This window comes from Microtus pennsylvanicus, chromosome 7, assembly GCF_037038515.1.
Source record: "Microtus pennsylvanicus isolate mMicPen1 chromosome 7, mMicPen1.hap1, whole genome shotgun sequence".
NCBI lineage: Eukaryota > Metazoa > Chordata > Mammalia > Rodentia > Cricetidae > Microtus > Microtus pennsylvanicus.
In genome coordinates, this window is record NC_134585.1 from 32,488,186 (window position 1) to 32,503,649 (window position 15,464).

Genomic DNA, 15,464 nt, shown 5'->3' on the forward strand with positions numbered 1-15,464 from the left:
TGAGCCACCACGTGGTTGCTGGGAATTGAACTCAAGGCCTCTGGAAGAGCAGCCAGTGCTCTTAACCACTGAGCCATTTCTCCAGCCCCAAAATTCTCAGTTTAATACAATGAATGACTTGATCCAGAAAGAGAATATTACTATTCTAAATGATGTAATTTCTTAGATACTGATAAGTAAAACGCTATGGAGTAGTGGGGCTACTATGCTAACCTGGAAAACTTAGAGCATTTGTTCTAAGTTAGATGTACACTAATTAGTATACACTTGTACAGTAGATGTGCATCTGTACAGTAAGTTTCTAATGATGAAATTATTTGAATGGAAGCTATATGTATACTTCTAGTGTTAATAGATTTGCATAATTGATTTCCATAAACTATTATTTTATATTACCACAAATAATTTATAGGTATGATAAGTTAGATATTCTAACATTTGAGTCTGGGGAGATGGCTCATTGGATAAGAGTGCTTGCTGTGTAATCCTGAGGACTTGAGTTTGAATCCCGAGCATGTCAAGGTGATGTCTAAAAGGTGTCTTCAGAATTACTTTAATTCATATCACATCTCACTAAAGCAGTAGTTCTCAACCTTCCTAATGCTGCGACCCTTTAGTACAGTTCCTCATGTTGTATTGACCCTAACCACAAAACTATTTTGTTGCTACTTCATAACCATAATTTTGCTACTGTTATGAATCATAATGTAAATATATGATATGCAGGATGTCTGATATGTGGCCCTTAAAGGGGTCATGATCCACAGGTTGAAAATCACTGTTCTTACAGGTATTGTTGAATGTTTATGTAAATATTCATATTCTTTTTTCAATTTTTCTGTTAGGATATTTCTTTTGCCCTTTTATTTATAGAAATTGTAAATGTTTTAGATAAAGTATCCACTTATGGATGGCTGGCAAAAGCTAACATGGAACTAATGGCTAACATACTTGACAGACAGAGGTTTGGAGGTAACACTCTTTGTTTGCTACCAACTCATGTTTCTTCAGGAAAGTGATAGGCTAGAGCATGTGTCTTTTTAAAAGCATACTCAGTATCATAGTTTTATGTGGAAAACAGCTAATATTTTTGCCTTTTTTAATTTTGGGGATTGTATTTTAATTATAATAGTTCCCCTTTCCCTTTCCTCCCTCCAAAGTCTCCCATATTTCCTGCCCAGCTCTCCTTTAAATTCATAGTTTCTTTTTATTATCAATTTCCATTACGTGTGTGTATGTACATATATATGCTACTTCATAACCATAATTTTGCTACTGTTATGAATCATAATATAAATATGTGTACATACACACACACATATATATATTCAAATTGTAACCTGTTGAGTCCATATAATGTTACTTGTGTATATGTGTGTTCAGCACTGACAGTTTGGCACCAGACAACCAATTGTTGGCTGTTCTCTAGGGAATACCACTCTCCTGCTCCCAACTTTACTCAGTTGCCTGTAGTCTTGTGTCGTGTTGATACCTCACTGGCTTTTCTCTGTCCCATTTGGCATGTTTGTTAGTGTCGTCCTTGTTCAGCTCACACTTAGGTGGTCACATTGGTGAGACTTTGTGGGTGTGACTTCGGATGTTACTAGGAGACACCATCTCACAGCAAATTCCCTGATTATCTGGCTCTTACAATCTTTCTGCCCCCTTGTCTGCAATGTGTGGGAGTGTTTTGTAGTTGATTATCTGGCTCTTACAATCTTTCTGCCCCCTTGTCTGCAATGTGTGGGAGTGTTTTGTAGTTGTATCCATCGGTACTGGGCTCCACAACTCTGCATTGCTTGGTTGTGGTTTTCTGTAGTGGTCTCCATCTGATGTAAAGAGAAGTTTCCTTGATGTGGGGTAAGGATTACACTTATCTGTAGCTGTAAGGACAGATATTTATAGATTGTTTTTAGGGATTATGTTGGTTTAGTAAGTTAGTAGTAGATGAATAGAATTAGTAGATTCTCCTCTAGTAATCATGATTTCACTTGCATTGATTAGTTATCTAGGTTTTCAGTACCAGTCATGGTATCTCTCTTGTTGAATGGGTCTTTGTTTTGTTTTTAAAGATTGTTGTGTGTTGTAGGAAGATGCTTGTTCGTTTCCTGGCTGCCCAGACTCCCGAAATAACTACACAGAAACTGCATTAATTAAATCACTGCTTCACCTATTAGTTCTAACTTCTTATTGGCTAGCTTTTATATCTCAATTTAACCCATTTCCATTATTTTACATTTTACCATGAGGCTCATAGTCTACTGGCAAGGTTCCAGTGTGTCTGTCTCTGGCGGAGGCTCCATTACTTCTCCTTGACTCCGCCTCCTTTCTTCCATAATCCAGTTTAGTTTTCTCCACCTAGCTCTACTCTACTGTATCGTAGGCCCAGGGCAGTTTCTCTAACCAGTGGTATTTGCAGCACACAAAGGGGAATCCCGCATCGTGTGTGTGTGTGTGTGTGTGTGTGTGTGTGTGTGTGTGTATGTGTGTGTGTGTCTGTTCGAGCATGAGTACAAGTGTGCATGGGTACACAGCAGCAGAAGGAGACATCAGGTCCCTTGTGAGCTTCTCCCCTCCCCATGTGATTGCTAGGATCTGAGTTTCAGTCCCCTGATTATGCACTCTTGACTACTGAACTATCTTACTTGTCCCAGGTTTTATATTATAATTTCTTAACAATGCATACTTGGTAAACTCTGCTCTACTGATGGGAAAGGTAAAACAATAGAAAATATAAATTAAATAGAATGCTAATAAATTTCAAAACTTACTGCTGTAAAAAGTCAAAGCTCTGTTTTAAATGGAATGCCTCTCCATTATCTTTTATACTTTCTATTAGGTTACCACCAAAGAACATCAGTTTGGTCTCGGGGCTCCAGTTTCTGAAGCTGGAAAAAACCAGAATACTCTCCAACTAGAACAAGAAGTGAGAACCCAAGATAGATTCATCTCGACACTGAAATTACAGGTTAGTCTTAGTTTATGTATTAATACATACTTTTCTTAATTTTAAAATTAATGTAGTTTAAAATAAGAAAATGAAGGACAAATAATTAATTCAGAGCTTGTTTAAATCTAAGGATTCTAAAATTCAGTTTTTATAACCGCTTTGATGTGGTAGGTTCAGAGTTACTGAGAAAACTATGTGGTATCATTTTTTTGTTTGTGTTAAGGCAGGATCTTGCTATGGAGACCAGATTGGCTTCCAATTTAGTAATCCCTTTGTATCAACCCCATAAATTCTGGGGTTACAGGAATGAGGCCATGCCAGGCAGATCAGCTGTTTTTTAATGTAGCATCTTACTTATCTATTTTCAACCATGTAAAATAGTGGTCATTTCCATTGATATAGATTGCTGCTAAAATAACAGTGGTTAAATAATTTTGGCATCTAGCTAGCAAATGACCAATAGGAGTTCTCTGAACTTTCATGTTAATAGGGATTTGAAAATAGTGCTCTGTACTACAGGTTTGGAATCATCTGTTCTGATGGTACCTGGCACATCGTAAAATAAAGGTTCTTAAAACAGACCATCTAGGGGCTGGAGATATAGCCCAATTGGGAGAGTATTTCCTAGCATGCACAGAGCCCTGGGTTTGACCCCTAGCATCAGGTAAACTGGGCATAGTAGAACATGTTTGTAATCCTAGCTCGCAGGAGGTAGAGGCAGAGGAGGATCAGATGTTCAAGGTAATCCTCAAGCTTCCCAGTGAGTTTGAGGCCAGCCAGGGCTACATGAGAATCTGTCTGGGGCGGGGGAGGAAGCAGGGACTTTGGGGAAGATAAAGTAGACTTACCATTGCCTTTCCTGTCTTCTGTTAATTACAGTTTCAGATTGTGAACATTATATATAAAACAGCATAACACTTTTTCCTTCTTTTTAAAAGATTTATTATATATATAATATTCTGCCTGCATGTATCCTTGTGGGCCAGAAGAAGGCACCAGATCTCATTATAGATGGCTGTGAGCCACCATGTAGTTGCTGGGAATTGAACTCAGGACCTCTGGAAGAGCAGCCAGTGCTCTTATCCTCTGAGCCATCTATCCAGCCGCCCCACTTTTTCCTTTTATTAAACATAGATCCTTTTCTCATACAATGTAATTGAAATATAGTTTCCCCTCTCTTTACTCCTCTTATTGCCTCCACACCTCCTCTCCCATCCAGATTTATTCCCTTTCTGTCTCATTAGAAAAGAACAGGATTCTAAGAGGTAACAACAATACATAACAAAATGCAATATGGTAAGATAAAACAAATACCATCTTTGTCTTGTTGGATAAGACAAACCAGCAGAAAAATAAAAGAGCCCTGAGAGCAGGCACAAGAATCAGAGCCCCACTCATTCACACATTCAGGAGTCCCATAAGGACTAAACTAAAAGCTGTAGCATATGTGCAGGGAAGCTGGTGCAGACCAGTGTAGGCTCTGCGATTGCTGCTTCAGTCTCTGTGAGTTCTTTCCCTTTGTCTTCCCTACTCATTCTCTTCTTCTTCTTCCTCTGGGTTCCCTGAGTTCTGAGGGGAGGGATTTGATAGAGACATCTGGTTTAGAGTTGTGTGTTCCAAGATGTCTGTTTCTCTATGTAATGTCTGGTTGTGGGTCTCTGTATTTGTTCCCATCTGCTGCAGGAGAAATCCTCTCTGATGACTGCCAAATAAGGCACCGATCTATGAGTATAGCAGAATATCATTAGAAGCCATTTTATTGTTACTTGCCATTGCACTAGGTTTCCATACCACCCTTCAAATGTCCTTAAATTCTAGTTGTCTCTCCCCTCCCTCCCTCCCTCCCTCTCTCCCTCCGTTAATATCATCTCTCCTCTGCCTCCCTACCTGATACTCCTGGTGTCATACACTCCCCCCATATCCCTCTTCTTGGCTCCATTCCATAAAATCTATTTCTTCTTCCCAGGGAGATCCATGTGTCCTGTCTAGTCCCTCTATGCCTGTCCTCTCTGAGTCTATGGATTATAGCTTAGTTATTATTTGTTCAATGGCTAATATCTAGATATAAGAAAATATGTAAAATGTGGACATAAGAATAAAGACTAGTTAGGGAGCCTCAACACAAAAAGAACAGCATGTTATAGTTCTTTTATTTTATTTTCCTCAGTATATTCCAGGAAGACTTGTAGGCTAGCAACTTGAAGTGACAATAAGAACATGCAAAAAAAGATCCCAGAGCCGGGCGGTGGTGGCGCACGCCTTTAATCCCAGCACTTGGGAGGCAGAGGCAGGTGGATCTCTGTGAGTTCGAGACCAGCCTGGTCTACAAGAGCTAGTTCCAGGACAGGCTCCAAAGCTACAGAGAAACCCTGTCTCGAAAAACCAAAAAAAAAAAAAAAAAAAGATCCCAGAAAAGCACAAGACAAATGACTTTAAGATAATAGCTGCCTGCTCCCAAACAAGAAGATTAAAAGAAAACTACAGACTTTCCCTGCCAGCATAGGCCGAATAGAGTCTAGACTATAAACCTTGCCAGGCTGCGTCAAGGAGCCTCAGCTGTGCCTCTTCTCGATTTCATTTCCCTGCCTCTGCCCCTAGCAAGAGTGGCATCAAAGAAAACTGAGTAGGGAACCAAGACTTTAATCCCTATCAGGTAGTAGGGAGGTACGCAGTCTTCTGATGTCAGGAGAGACCACAATGGGTGCCCAGACAACTGCCCTTACCCTACAGAAAGAGGCACCTAATTGCTAGAGAGGTGTCAGAGCAGAGTCAGGACTTCACATGTCCTAACAAGGCCTCTCTTATGATTTAAAAATAGATTGTTCCTCCACAGGCTCTCTTTTTGAGTCTTCAGCTTGTGTACTGTTTTAGGAGGTGGAACCTTTAGGTGGTGGGACTTGGCTGGTGAAAGTATCTCACTAGGGATTAGTCTTTGAAGGTTGTAACAACCCATGGTTCCAGTTTGCACCTGCTTCCTGGTCCACCAATAATGTGAACCAGTCCATTCTGCCTGTGTCAAGAACATTGGAGTAAGGCTGAATTAAAAAGGAATGAACTAATTTATTGAGTGGAAGAAATTTCAAATGTTCTTGTTTTTGTGGTGGTGGGAATCAAACCAGGGCCCTGTACATTTTAGGCAAGCTCTCTAGTCATTGAGCTATAACTCCAGATGTTGGAAGAGGAAATTTCAAGACTGCATAATATGCAAGCTATGACATGATTATTGCTTACTGTCTTCAGACGACAGCTTTTTTTTTTCTTTTTTCTTTTAGTTTTTAGAGACAGGGTTTCTCTGTTCTCTGTGTAACGGTCCTGACTGTCCTGGAATTCTCTCTGTAGACCAGCTAGCCTCAACTCACAGATATCTGCCTGCCTCTGTCTCTTAATGAGTTCGGATTAAAGGTACCACCATCCAGCTGCATTCAGGCAGCTTTATAGAGAGGAGCAGGAAGTAGAATAGAAAGATGTAGGAAACATGCATTTTGGGAGCATGCAGTGTGTTTAAAACTGCAGCAAAAGCAAGTGTGAACCAAGTGGCTATAAAAGAGAGGAGTATGCTTGAAGAGAACCATTTACTTTGCATGGGAACAACAGGAAATGTAGCATGAATTCTAATTGATCTTAGTAAATAGAACCCGGAGTCAGATATTAGTGGGGATGAAAGCTGAGAGATCAGAGGAGCAGTGCAGCCAGCCACTAGAGAGACATTTTACCTCTACTGAATCCCCAGACCAGAAGGGTGATCCTGTTCTCAGACTGCCTCCTCACACTGCATCCTCTGACTGACTGCTTCAGACTGCATTGAGCTCCTGTCTTTTCCCACCTTATATCCGGCCATATCACTCTTATCTCCACCTCCCTAGTGCTGGGATTAAAACCGTAGGACTCCCAAGTATTGGGATTAAAGGTATGAGCAACCACCACCTGACCTCTAGTGGTTTAGCTCTGCACTCTGGTCTTCAGACAAGCTTTATTTGTTAAAACACAAACAGAATACCACTTCAAGGAAAGGTGCCTTGAGGGTGAGATTCAACTCATGAAAGTCTTCAGGGTGTAAAACTGGAAACTTATTTGAGAGAATTTTCTTTAACAGAGTCTCAGGGGTGTCCTTTTAAACAAGGCAACCTAGGGAAGGATTTTCAGTGCATAGATATTCAAAGGCTACTCAAGCTGTGGTCCATTGATCCTAATTCTTGAGCTTGCAACAGAACAATGCATCATCTACATAATACTAATTTTGCATGCCTGCAGAATGAAGGAGTTCTAGTTATCTTGGAGAATTGCAACAATATTTTTGACAAAAGCCTGGGAAGCCAGGCAGTGTATAGCAGGATCAGATTCTCTGCAGGGAGTGGACTTTGCATGAAGCTTTCAGGGTGAAACACAAGTGTGGTAGAGAACCCAAGATGTTGGAGATGTGAAGAACATGAGATTCTGCTGAGGAAAGCTGCAGCATCGTCGATTTTGCACAAAAAGAGTGCTTGTGTACTATAGGCATCAGGGCATAGGTGAGAGCCGCCTAAGCCCATTGGAGCTTATAGCGTGTTATGCATATACCAGATTCTAGGGATGAAAGACTCTAACCTGTTTCTTCTTAAGTACTTATATCATGAATTGAGTAAAAGCAGGGTTTCCTATCGGGCAAGCAGGGTATTCATGTATTTATTGATGATCCATTTGTTTTACATACCCACATAACAGCTGATCATTATATAAAGAACACATAATTCATGATGCATAAAGTACTTTTTTATGTTTCTTAGAAGTCAATGGAAGGACAGGTAAATGATTTTTAGGCATTTTATAAAATACTAAGATAGGTCTGAGAATTATAGAACGAGTAGTAAAAACCCAGAGACAAATACTGGGGTTCAAGCTGAAGATCAGAAAAGCAGCCAAAACATTAGAGAGTTTTTACCCCTATCCTCAGTGTGACTGCAGACTGCAATGCTCTCCACCAAACCTCAGACTTGTGCTCCTGTCTCCTCTCGTTTTATGTTCCTCTCTAGTGCTAGGATTAAAGGTGTGCACCACACCGTCCAGCCTCTCTGACCAACTAGTGTGGCTGCTGGAATTAAAAGTGTGTGCCACCACTGCCTGGCTTGTATGACTGATTAAAAGTGTGGCTAGCTTTGCATTCTGATCTTCAGTCAAGCTTTATTTATTAAAACACAAATAAAATATCACTATAGAGAAGTTAACTCGGTCAATAGAGTGTTTATACAAAGAACTGAGTTTAAACCACAGAATCTGTATAAAAGAAGCTAGGCATGATAGGTTTTGCTTTTAATTTCAGCTCTGGGGAGGTAGGCACAAGCATATCCTGGGGTTCGCTGGCCATTGAGAGACCCTGTCTTTAAAAACCTAAAGTGGTTCTGGGTGGTGGCACATGCCTTCAATCCCAGTACTCAGGAGGCAGAGGCAGGCAAATCTCTGTGAATTTGAGGCCAGCCTGGTCTACAGAGAGAGTTCAAGATGTCCAGGGCTACACAGAGAAACCCTGTCCCCAAAAAACTAAAGACCCCCCCCCAAATCCAAAGTGTATAGTGCCTAAGAAATGACACTTAAGGTTGTCTTTGGCCTGCACACACATGAAAACACATTTATACCACACATTCAAAACATGAAGGAGAGTTGCTGAGGGGATAGCTCAGTAGGTAGAGGGTTTGCTATGCCAATGTGAGAAATGAAATGCTGGGTAGGCTGGCAGCCTTCCAGTAGCTGTGGTACTCAGGCAATACAGAGAGGATCTCAAGAGTCAGTTGGCCAGCTAGATGAGGCAGATACAGGAGCACTGAGTTCAATTGAGGGACCCTGCCTCAATAGGTAGGTGGAGGGCAATCAAAGAATACACTCTATCTCTCCATCAATGTCTGTCCTGTCCTTTACAGGCACACATACTCATGTGCACACTTACCTTTCCACCCCGTCAGTCTATACATGTGAACACACCCCCACCCCCACACCAGAAAACCCACACAGCACAACTATGAAGAAAGAGGAATTGGAATCATTTAAATCCTGTGATTTATTTAAAAACGGCATACTGTTGATATAGTGGAGATAAGAAGGGTATGAAAAATAAAAAAATTTGGCATCACAGTGTGGATTTGAAATGTCCTCCACAGGCTGAGAGTGTTTAGGCATCTGGTCCCTGACTTTGGTCCTGTTTGGGAAGTTGTGAAATTTTGGGAGATGGGGTTGAGCTTTGAAAGCGAGTGACTGGGGGCTGGCCTTGAAGGCTAAACCCATCTGAGTGCTCTGCTTCTTGCGATGGCCTTAATGCCACATTCTTCATAGACCTTCAGAAATTGTAGTCTCAAATAATGTTCTTACCCTTCAGTTGTGTCTCTCAGGTTTTTGCCAATGACCAAAAAGCCTGGTATGAGAGTGATGAACAGATAGTTTAGCACAAGGCTTCTATTCACGCTGCTGCAGGTGGGCTGCACATTTATTTCAAAGGACGCAGAAAGAAAAGATGAAATACTCTTTAGCTAGTTGGCCAAGAGCAAACCAGCTTACCAAAGGAGAAGTGCATTTTCTTATAGTGGAGGCCTAAGGAGTTTTCCCAAGACGTCTCCCAAGGAGGATTTTGTGACACATAGACTATAACACTGCAACAACTCCCTAAAATGTTCTAGAAGCAGTGTGGGACAAGTCTACTATGCTTGCAGCTTAAGTGCATGCACTAGTGACGTGGAAACCAGGCTGGACAGTCAAGAAGGGCTAGGGTCACAAAAGGCATCTTGACATCACATTCTCAGTGACATTTTCAAAGAATTTCTTTTGAAATTAAAATAACTCGATTTTTATAGCTATAAGCACTATTCATTGTAGTTTTTTGTTTTGTTTTGCTTGTTTTTTGAGACACAATTTCTTTGTGTATCTTTGGCTGTCCTGGAACTAGCTTTTGTAGAACAGGCTGGCCTTGAACTCACAAAGATCCGCCTGCCTCTGCTTCCCAAGTTCTGGGATTAAAGGCCTGTATCACCACCACCTGGCTTATAATAAGCACTAATTTAAAGCAACTTTATATATATTCTAATTTTATATGTGCACTCATAGATGCTCAGAGAACTTTCTTTAATTGGTGTACGGTAGTAGGCAAAAGGGAAGAATAGGAGATACTTAAGAAATTCAGACCAGTTATGATAAAAGATTGAACTACGGAGATATTTTGTACCTTTATAGACCCCCTTCCTTTTGTTTAAAAAAATTCATTGTTTTTTGTTTCCTGATTTTGATATTTCAGATTTTATATCTTACATGTTAGTATGCTTACAAGGTGCCAGAGCAAAGGTCGAATTGCCATAAGGACTTCTTTTTCTCCTTAAAATGATTTATTCAGAATAATAAATGGCACTGTAGCATATTTAGTTAAAATAATTCATTGTTAGCTGGGAAATAGTGGTGCACACCTTTAATCCCAGCACTTAGAAGGCAGAGATAGGCAGACCTATGTGAGTTTGGTGCCAACCTGGTCTACAGAGCAAGTTCCAGGATAGCCACAGCTACACAGAGAAACCCTGTCTCAAAAAAATTCATTGTTGAGTATGGTGATGCATACCTTTAATCACAGCATTCAAGAGACAGGACAGATGATCTCTGAGTTTGAGGCCAGCTTGGTCTAGGGAGTTCCAGGCTAGCCAAGGCTATGCAGTTAGATCATGTCTCAAAAAAAAAAACCCAAAAGAAAACAAACAACAACACCAACACCAAACAACAACAACAAAAAAAAACAAACCCAACTCATGACTTATAGGCTATTTTTTATAAAAGGACACGTTATGTTTTTAAAATAACTGTCAATTTTGAGAGAAGTTATCTGTATAGTTACTTGACCAAGGGCAAGACTTAACTAACTAAGAATTAAGACCAGGTATTTAGTAATTTTAGCTACTTTTTAGAGGCTTAGACTGGCTGTTTTTTTGGGGTGGTAAGGATTGATTGTATTTTTTATATAAAGGTGACTTAATCTTCTGACGTGGACCAGCATAATATCTTGAATGTACTCTATAGATAATTAGTTAAATATGTTTAACTCACAAGTATCCCTATTATTGCACTTAACATATTAACTTCTTCAAGGGAACAAAATTCTTTGAGAGCAGAGAATTTAGAAGAGAGCTAAGGGACCCTTATCTGTCTATCTATTTATTTATGTTTTATACTTCAATCAAAGTTTCCTTTCCTTCCCTTCTTCCCAGCCCTCCCCCATCCATTTCTCCTCCACTCTTTCTCTCCTTCCACTGGGAGCTCTTGTGAACCCAGATTAGTTGATTCTGTAGGTTTTCTTATGTATCCTTGACCCCACTGGTTCCTACAATCCTACCTCCCACACTTCTGTAGGATTCTCCTAGATACACCTAATGTTTGGCTGTGGTCTGCATCTGTTTCCATCAGTTGCTGGATGAAGCCTCTCTGATGACAGTTGGGCTGGGCATCAGTTTCTCTGGGTCTGTGGGTAGCAGCATGGTTCTCCTTTACAGGTAATATTTACTTACGAGCTAAGGGACCCTTTTAATGTAATTATTTCTTTTCTGATTATAACAGATTGAAGATCTCAAACAGACAAATCATGACTTGGAAGAATATGTTAGGAAACTCTTGGATAGTAAGGAGGTGGTAAGCAGTCAAGTAGACGATTTAACCAACCACAATGAGCATCTTTGTAAAGAACTGATTAAAATCGACCAACTAGCAGAGCAATTAGAAAAAGAGAAAAATTTTGTGGTGGACACTGCTGACAAGGAACTTGAAGAAGCAAAGGTACTAAATTTATCACTGACAGTATTATAATTGTATTGTGATTACAAAATTAAGTTGGAAAAGTGAAATTTTTATATCATTTGGAAGCTTTTTCGTTTGGTATATTTTAAGTCTATTATAAGGATTAAATTGTATTTTTTCTCACTTTATTTCTTTACAATTTTTTTGTTTATATTTTCTCCTAAATTTTATGAGCCTATTATGAAAATTTAAAAGTAGCAAGAATAATCTGTAAATTCAGTATTGCTTTGCTACTCCCTTTATTCTTTGCATATATCTACAAACTCCCTACCCCTTTTTAGAAAGGGTCTTGTCCTCTGATCCAGGCTTATTTTGAATTGCGGTTTTTCTTGCTCAGTGTTCTGAGGACAGGATTACAGGTGCCATACCTGCCTCAATTTTTTTATATTTATTTATTTATTTATTACAAACAATGGTTTATTTTCTATTTTGAACCAAAATGAGAAACTTTTTATCTTGTTAAATTTGTTATCTTTGTTGACTTAAGAGTTTTGGTTCTTGTTTAGGAAGATGTTCTCATATCAAGAGCCATAAACATATCTTCTAAAGTTTACTTTTATATTTTTTAATACTTTTTTGAGGACACTTATCTGTAAGTACTTTCCTGGAAAAGGTTCTTAGGACTACCAGTGAAAGTAGATAGAGTGGCTCGTTTTTAGCTTGTAATAACTTACTTTCATATGGTTGCTACAGAAGTATTTAAATGGCACTTCAAAGTGGTCTTATGTTCTTAGTATTTCTCAATAACCTTGTCAGTTTACTCTAACCTTTCATGCATGGTTTTAGTGGTTAATTGCATACAGTCTTCATCTTGACTGTGAAAATTGCCAAATTGAAGAGTTTTACTGTCTTTCTTTCTTCATATTAAAAATTAACTATCTCCTTCCCAGACTGAAGAGGAAAAACGATTGGCTGAATTCCATCTCTGAGTGTGCCCTTGGTAGACAGCATCTATTTTAAGGAGTTGTTTAGGGCCTATTGACCATATTGCAGCAGGGAGGAGGTAGGTGTCAGGGTGAATTCTCTGGTATTAAAAGGAAGCACTCCAGCTGGGCGGTGGTGGCACATGCCTTTAATCCCAACATTTGGGAAGTAGAGGCAGGCAGAGGCAGGATCTTTGTGATTTTGAGGCCAGCCTGGTCTACCGAGCGAGATCCAAGATTGGCTCCATAGCTACTGAGAAACCCTGCCTCGAAAAATGATAAAGAGGAAAAAAAAAAAAGGAAGAACTCCAGGAATGGAAAGTATCTGAATTATATAAGCTAGGTTTTGCCTAAAACCAAAAGTACTAATTTCATAGATTGAAATTTTCAGAAAAACATATTTCTAGAAAAAGTGATATTCATATATGATGTGGAATGTCTGTTACACGGAGAATTAGAAAGCTGTCTGAGCTTCTGAGGACGAGGTTGGCTGCGGTTGGGAGAGGAGACCTGGAGACCTTAGTAAATCAAGATATAAAGGAGGAATGGTTGCTTAGGATCAGTGCCTTGAAATGAGGAAAGCAACAGTGTTATTTATGTTGTAGGGCAGAGAGGTGCAAGACCAATTTGGGGTGTGGACACCAAGACATGTTGTCAAAATCTTTGCATTAGGTGGGCACTGTAGGCTTATAATTACCAATGATACATTTCTTGTCTATGTTTTGGGGTAGAACTAGAAATCTATTTGATTGCTGAAAAAGAATTCTTGTGTTCTTACAGTGTTGTGACATATTCTAAATATATAAAAGTGGAGTCTGATAGGATTAAATTTACTGAGAAGGATTTACTTTTGGTTAGTCATATTTTTAAATATTTCTTATGGTTTATTTAACTTTATTTTATGTGCGTTGGTGTGAAGGTGTCAGATCTGCTAGACTGGATTTTCAGACAGTTGTGGGCTGCCATGTGGGTGCTGGGAATTGAACCCGGGTCTTCTGGAAGGGCAGTCAGTGCTTACCGCTGAGCCATATCTCTAGCCCCAATATTTTTAAATATTCCTAAAGTAACCTCGTCTATGAAACTGTTTTTGAGTATTTACTATTGTGTTTTTTACTGTTATCTAATAAGTTACTCCTGAAACTGAGTGATTTCAAGCAGCAAACTGACTTATATTTCAGGTTAGGGAGTGGTTCTGGTTCAGTTTCTCAGGAAAGTGTTAAAAAGGTGATGGTCAAATTGCAGCCATACCCTAACTGATACTAGAACACTGGCTTTTAAGATGGCTTCCAGCAGATGGATTTGGCTGTCAGCAAGCCTTCTGTACAAGGCCCAGTTGTCTACATTCTAGATGACTGTTGCCCTCTGCTCTCTGAGCCAGGGATCCAAGAGTGATAATAAACTAGAACCCTGCAATGTATATTATGAGCCAATGTAAGTTATATCCCAGCATTTCCACTGTCTCTGCTTTTTAAAATGATTCACTAAGTCAGGTATGGTGGCATATACCTATCATCTCAGCACTGGAGAGGCTAAGATAAGAAGATTGTGAGCAGGACAGGATTGCATAGAAAGGCTGTCTTGAGCAAAAACAAAGAACCCACATTTTAGGGGAGGTCTGTGTCTTCTAAAGCAGGAAGTATTATAATTTGAGCACATATTAAATTTGCAAATTTTGCCTTTGTTTGTCTTCACGTCTTAAGCTACCATTTATACTTCAATACAGCATTTTCCAGCATGTTCCATGTTGAACATGATTTTCTGTAATGTGAAAGCAGAATTGGAATTTCACTATTGTTAGTTTTTTATATCATATATGTTATTTTATATTTATGTGTATCTTTTTGAAACCCAGCATTAGTAATGTTAAGGAAAAGTAATGTAAACCGTAACTCACTGAAAAATCTAGCTATTATGCTCAGTGATATCTGCAATTAAACTGAACACAACTAAATTATGACTTTAATTAAAAGACATTTTCTAAGATGGCACCAGCATGTTTAAAATTTAATATAGTCTATATGAGATATTCTTTTTTTTCTTTTGGTTTTTCAAGACAGGGTTTCTCCATAGCTTTGGAGCCTGCCCAGGAACTAGCTCTTGTAGACCAGGCTGGCCTCGAACTCATAGAGATCCGCCTGCCTCTGCCTCCTGAGTGCTGGGATTAAAGTATTGTTACCTTTGTATATGATTCAATCAGCCAAGATAAATGAATCTACTATATAGAAAGCATTGTGTAAAACTTAATATTAAGCTTGGAAAATCCTTTTGTAGGTATGCATGTAAGAAGGAGGACCGCTTGTTGGTTCCTGGCCATCCAGCTCGTTTAGACCTGAAATAATCACACAGAAACTGTATTAATTAAATCACTGCTTGGTCCATTAGCTCTAGCTTCTTACTGGCTCTTATATATTAATTTAACTCATTTCTATTAATCTGTGTATCTCCACGTGGCTGTGGCTTACCAGCTAAAGTTCTGGTGGCTCCATGACGTCTCTGACTCCATCCTTCTTTCTCCCAGCATTCAGCCTAGCTTTCTCTGCCTAGTTCTGTTCTTCCCTGCCATAGACTAAAAGCAGTTCTTCATTCATTAACCAATAAAAGCAACACACAGACAGAAGGACCTCCCACACAATATGCATACCCTTTCTAATCTGCTTTTTTTTTCTAATTTTATTGATTTTTATTGATCTCTCTACATTTTTCTCTGCTCTCCTCCCTGTTTTTCCCCTCCCCTTCAACTCTCTCCCAAGGTCCCCATGCTCCCAATTTACTCAGGAGATCTTGTCTTTTTCTACTTTCTA

The 15,464-nt window shown here is 39.4% G+C and overlaps 1 protein-coding gene across 5 annotated transcripts in view; it reads left to right on the top strand.

Moving 5' to 3' along the window:
• Positions 1-15,464, top strand: part of Tsga10 (testis specific 10) — a 98,238-nt gene that overhangs the window by 7,811 nt on the left and 74,963 nt on the right. For 4 of the 5 annotated variants that reach the window (XM_075980404.1, XM_075980401.1, XM_075980403.1 and 1 more), the window contains exons 2-3: positions 2,840-2,968; positions 11,504-11,719. Coding sequence is in view for 3 of the 5 variants with exons in the window: in XM_075980401.1 (XP_075836516.1) it covers positions 2,840-2,968; positions 11,504-11,719 (345 nt within the window). In the remaining 2 variants the exon portion in view is untranslated. Of the gene's footprint in view, positions 1-2,839; positions 2,969-11,503; positions 11,720-12,628; positions 12,744-15,464 lie in introns of those variants that run through there. The other variant, XM_075980405.1, reaches the window with a different exon arrangement.